At 37.5% G+C, this 6,000-nt stretch overlaps 1 protein-coding gene across 1 annotated transcript; it reads right to left on the bottom strand.

The window, feature by feature from the left end:
• Positions 1-700: 700 nt before the first annotated feature.
• On the bottom strand, positions 701-3,286 carry LOC122025498 (60S ribosomal protein L23A-like). The gene is made up of 4 exons (XM_042584309.1): positions 3,139-3,286; positions 2,613-2,669; positions 1,136-1,496; positions 701-1,057 (listed from the first exon to the last, which is right to left on the bottom strand). The coding sequence occupies exons 2-4, from the start codon at positions 2,623-2,625 to the stop codon at positions 973-975; spliced, it is 459 nt and encodes a 152-aa protein (XP_042440243.1). The 5' UTR covers positions 2,626-2,669; positions 3,139-3,286; the 3' UTR covers positions 701-972.
• Positions 3,287-6,000: the final 2,714 nt, after the last annotated feature.

Below are 6,000 nucleotides of genomic sequence, written 5' to 3' on the forward strand. Positions count from 1 at the left end.
AGAGAGTGTGTTAGATGGCCACATTAATTGAGATGGATGAGCATGCTTTAATGGTGAACAAGGAGAGGGCAGGTGATTCCCTCAAATCTCTTTCAAACATAATTTTAGGGTGTTTGCCAACTAAGAGATTGGCCAGGCCAAACAATTGACAAAAGAGATTGCTGTGCAGAAGTTTGAAGAATTTATAAACATGGTTAATGATAAATGAAGCATCAACATCACTGAGTGGGAAAGAATAGCTATGTGCATCATCTAATTTTTCACCAAAAAAAATATATAAGAAAAAACTATTGCACAATTGAATACATAAACAGGTCCAATTTAAATCGGAAATAGACCCAACTCAGCTGTGGCTCATCCTAGACTTTTTTTTTTTCATCCTAGACTTAAATACATGATATCCAGTCAGATTCCAGGGATGCATTTACATCATTCACACCCTAAATAATACACAAAGAAGTATTGAGTCAACTAGCCATGCAACTATTCCACACATTCAAATAGATTCTGCAAGTGATTGATGCTCCTTATGATTTAGTATAAACATAGGTAAACTCATATCGAGCCCCAATCATATAGTAATTGCTCTAAGATGTAAGGCACGAACTTCTTCAATATTGGAAGACATCATATACCCTACTCAAGCAAGCAACAATGCAAGTTTATAAGCCACTACTCTAATCCACTCAACCATGATACATAGGATGAAGATTGCCCCATGTTCGATGTTATCTAACTTAATTAATCATTTTTTTTTAATCACATGACTTGATTTTGAGATACATACACACTGAAACCTCGCTGGAGTTTCAGTAGAGAATATTAAGGCTTGTTTTGCAAGACTATCAAAAGGTTTTTACAAAACACAACACATTAAAAAGAAACTTGAGGCGATATTTCAAAAGTTCTTAGAATAAACTCTAAATTCAACTGCCAAATCTGATGTAATCAAGCAAATCACCATCGTCACATTCAGATGATACCAATCTTATTCGCAACATCAAGGGCATCGTAGTCAGGCGTCAATCTCACATATGCCTTCTTAGTTCCATCAGGCCTGGTCAAAGTGCAAAATCATTACACATTAGCCAAAAGAGTTGTCTGGAGCAACACTTGCAAAAGAAAGACTACTAACCTGATCAGAGTATTCACTTTCTTTGCCTGAATATCATACATTTTCTTTACCGCGGCCTTGATCTTCTTCTTATCAGCTCTAAGGTCGACGATGAAGACGAGTGTGTTGTTGTCTTCGATTTTCTTCATTGCAGATTCAGTGGTCAAGGGATACTTGAGAATTTGATAGTGATCCAACTTGTTTCTTGGTGGAGCACTGATTCTGGGGTATTTAGGATTTCTGGGCTTTGTAAGTGTCTTCGGCCGATGGAAAGTAACAGAGGTCCTAATCTTCTTGCCCTTCTTCCTAAGAGTTGATCCCAACTTCACAGCCTTGGCAACTTTCTCAGCCTGCACTTTGTCATCAGGTTTCTTCGAGGTAGCTACTAGCACATTAGACAGAAAATTAATAAAAAGGCAACAGTTAGATAATATGAAAAGTGAGTAACAGAGAACCAATGATGATCCAATTCTTTTCTTCCCAACCAATTATGCAACCAAGATTGCTCATTTCAGCAATGGACATTCTGATATATGTGCATAAGATGCTTCAGGAAGAAACTACTCCCATTCAAACTGTTTGATTTCTAAAATTTAGACAACTGGGTTTACTTGGGTGGAAATCTAGTAGGGGAAATAAGAGGGAGAAACAGCTAGCTGATTAGATTTAACACCAATTCCCCTAGACTGAAGGTCAGAATGTGGTCAGATTGAACCAGAACAACAGTGCATTAGTAAGTACCTTGGCATGAATGGCATTAGAAAGCTTCATCTCACCCTCTTCCAATTTTACAACTTTTAGATTCTACCCACTTGTTAGAAACTTATAATTGCCAGGATATGAAAAAAAAAAAAGTGGTAGAACTTGTTGTATTAATTTTTCAAAAACAAGTTCCATCAACTAAACTACACAGCCTTTTTCTTACAATATAGACAACTGAAAGGTATGTATTTTAAGAAAAGAGAAAAAGAAAAATAGCATATCATGGTGAAAATATCACACTAATAGCTACTCTCAGCCATATTAAGTTGCTTTAGGGAACCAAATTGTCTTATTACTAAGGGGGCTTTCAAATTACCAACTCAATAATTTGATCACATAACAAGACTATAAACATTTTAAATCATTAAAAACATTCTAGTACACCAATGCACATATGGAGGGAGATATAAATTACTCACACTTCACAGAATAGAGGATCCAGTTTAATATACTTTGATATAGGAAAAACTGAGTCACGATTATAAAAAAAAATTCACTTGACTATAATCCATAATATCAGTATTAACAAAGAGCGTCAGTTAAAAAAATGTATCAATGAAATCAATTTTAGTAACTTTCAGGTGATCAACACTTGCACAAACATGAAGGTGCATTATATAACTCATAGAAGATAAAGTGAAATATTAAAATGTCTAAATTTTGGTATTAAATGAAATTTTCCATGGTGGTTAAAATATAGTCTACAGCACATTAATGCAAAATAGAAGAAACGTACCTTTTGGAGCCATCTAATCTTGTTCAAAAAGTTATCTGATCTGATGAACGGCAGCCACTAGACAAAAATCCAAATTACAATGCATAAAACTTCAGAATACATGGTAATTGACAGTGTTATAAAGATGAAGTCAAGAAATTCAATAAATCTAAGCAACAAAAAACATAATTTTTTTCAACTTGATTACTGGTTGGCGGTAGCCCGCTTGTTTCCAGATCAATAGTGAATAAAATTCCAACACTTAAGGAAAAAAAAAGACCAACAAGTTTGCTTTATACAGAGTTGATTCATATGATCAAAACTGGAATTGCCACTAAAACTCAAGAAGGGCACTGAAATTGAATTCGTAAGGGGAAAAAAACTATTGCTTCCACGAGTTGCGAAATGCAATCGATTTCAAGGCTGAAAAGGCAGAATGGGAAACACAAACTCAAACAGCATAAACGCAAAGGACAATAAATCGAATGCACGACCGATGAAAGGATCAGATTTAGCAATATGGAGACGAGAAGGAAGAGGAAGATACCTAGCTTCGAATCGATCCGCCGCCGGCGAAGTGTTCGAGCAAAACCCTAGCGATGGAAGAGCAAGTTATGTAGAGCGAGTGTTAGAGAATCATGTCCGTTAAATTTTTGCCGCACATGACCGGGCGCATAGGACTCTCTGGGATTGTTTTGGACATTATTTACCATTATTTTAAAGGTGCGGTTGTAAATTGGCCTCGTTATTAGGATGTACGCTTACATTAAAAATGACCCAAGTTGATGACAGTTTATCGTCAATATAGTCCTTTCGGGACCGTATAATGGTGTCAAGTTGATGACGGGTTGAAACCCGGTATATTTAAATATGTTTTTTTATATCTTAGCTATTTGTACTTAATAGTTAGTAATTATTTATGATTTTTTTTTATTATTAACCTAGAGACGGGTTGATGGAGACGCTGACACCAGTAAATCATCTTTTACCACATATATCATCAAAATATAACTCTTGGGGTTATGATGCAACGACAAAATATCCAAATTATCAACCAGGCACCGGTGGCTCGATCTCTAGCTATGGTAAATTTATAGAAATTTTTTCTCCAAATAGGGGCGCAACCAAAGGATGCTGGACTTCTAGATCGCTTGCCAAGCGCTTTCCTATTTACCCTGATGGTCGATAGAAAAATTTCATGAGACCAGAACGATCACCGCCAAGGCTAGCTGAGTTTATCATTTTTTATATCATCAAAATATAGTCCCTAAGACGTGTCAGTGATTAATGCATGAGAGTTTGCACAATAGAGTCGGGAGTCCATCCTCGGCAAAATGCTGAGGATTATAGACTCTCCTATGTATTCACTATCTGCAATCCCCTGATTTACCTCCTCTGTATTAGCTGTGAGATCGGTTGACTTGTTTCACCTTTTGCACAATACATCATCAAAATATATAGCCCCTCAGGCTATGATGTAGTGGTAAGGGCACTAACTTATCTCCCAGATATCCACGATTCGATTCTCAGCTATGATGCATTTGTAAGAATTTTTCGTCCAAATGAGACTCACAACTAAGGGATGCTGGCCTTCTAGGCTTCTGGGCTGCAGTCGCAAGTGCTTCCCGATTTACCCTGGTGGACAGTGGGAAACTTTCTTGGGATCAAACCAGTCGCCCAGACTCGACGTTACCCAGTCTGGTTAATCATTTTTTTGTATCATCAAAATATATATCCCCCGGGGCTATGGTTATGACCCAGACACTCATGGTTCAATTCCTAGCTACGATGCATTTGTAAGGATTTTTCCTTCAAATGTGACACAATCAAGCGATGTTGAGCTTCTGGCCCGCCTACCGTGAGTGCTTTCCGATTTACCCTAGCGGTCAGTGAAAAAATTTCATAGGGCCAGGCTGGTCGCTCTAGGTTCGATGTTACCTAACCTGATTAAGAAAAAATATATATCTCATCAAAATATATACTCTCTTTGCTCCCTATGGACTATGGTACAACCTTAGGACATCCATATAGTCTCTTAAATGCTCACGGTTCTATTCTTAGTTATAATGGATATTTTTTCAGTTGGATGATAAATCTTAGATGTTGAGTTGTTCGGCCACCTATTACGAGTACTTTCGAATTTTTTCTGATAGCTAGTGGAAAACTTCTGGGTTAGGTTGATCATCCACAAGATTAGTCGGATTGAAGGATTGGATACTTAATGCTAGTTAAAAGAAAAATACTTTCTTTGTTCCCCAGGGTATAACCCAAATGGAAAGGCAATACTTATACCAACAGAAAAATCTAGGTCAATTCCTAGTAAGGGCATTTTCTCAGCATGATTAATTCCAGAAAGTTTGTGGGATCGAGTTGATCATCTCCAGGATTAATCGATTTAAAAAGTGAATTACCTGAATAAAAAAATATCCTTTTATCAAACTGCATAGGTAAGCTTGCCTATTATCCAAATCAAGTACGTGACTTTGATAATTACCAAATCACGTATATCATTTCCATTTTGCCCCTCGTCCTTCCGGATTAATCGGTTTAAAAAGTCAATTACCTGGATAAAAAATAACCTTTTATCAAACCGCATAGGTAAGTTTTCTTATTACCCAAATCACGTACGTGACTTTGATAATTACCAAATCACGTATATGGTTTCCATTTTGCCCCTCGTCCTCCTTGCGTATGTGTCTAAACCAATTTTTTTCCAAACCACTCTTACCTTTTCCCCGTGAATTAAAACTACCTATCCTTTCCTCTCTTTTGTGATTGCTCTCTGTCTCCTCCCTCACCTTTTCACTTGTGATTTTTTTGCTTTGGTCGGCTTCCTCAATCCTTTAACGAGCTTCGATTTGGGATTTACAGAATTAGCATAGGGTCACCAAGGTTGGGGCTTTCAAGACTAGCAATTGAATCGAATTGAAAGGATTCAGGGGCAATTGAAACTCTAGTGCAGCTTTCTGCCCTTAACGTTAGTTGCAAGGTAGATGGTGGCGATGTGGGGAGGGTGATTGCAGCAAATCTTGGGTAGCAAATTGTGAAGTTCTCCACCTTCATGTAGAGAGCCACAAATGCCTCCTACCTTACGCTCAAGAAGTTGGTGAACATTGTGGTAAAAAAAAATTAGGTGAATACGTTCGCCCCCAGCGTCCCCGTCAATCCGTCACTAACCTTTGGAATAATGACTAGTACATAAGGCAAGAAGTTGGTGAACATGTACTAGCAGGCGGAGGACTAGTTATCTAATTCAAAGAAGAAGATAGTGTAGGATCGAAAAGAATTTAGATATCTCCACAATGACATGATATTGTCCACTTTGGGCCTAAACCCTCATGGTTTTGCTCTTGGGCTCTACCCAAAAGGTCTCATACCAATGGAGATATCTTTCCTCTTATAAACCCAT

The sequence above is a fragment of the Zingiber officinale genome, chromosome 9B (assembly GCF_018446385.1).
Source record: "Zingiber officinale cultivar Zhangliang chromosome 9B, Zo_v1.1, whole genome shotgun sequence".
Lineage (NCBI taxonomy): Eukaryota > Viridiplantae > Streptophyta > Magnoliopsida > Zingiberales > Zingiberaceae > Zingiber > Zingiber officinale.

What these genes read in the sequence shown, in the direction of transcription:
- LOC122025498 (XM_042584309.1), bottom strand. An exon ending in AAAGTGAATACTCTGATCAG is followed by an intron (nt 1,058 to 1,135) that starts GTTAGTAGTCTT and finishes CACTTTGACCAG; the next exon opens with GCCTGATGGAACTAAGAAGG.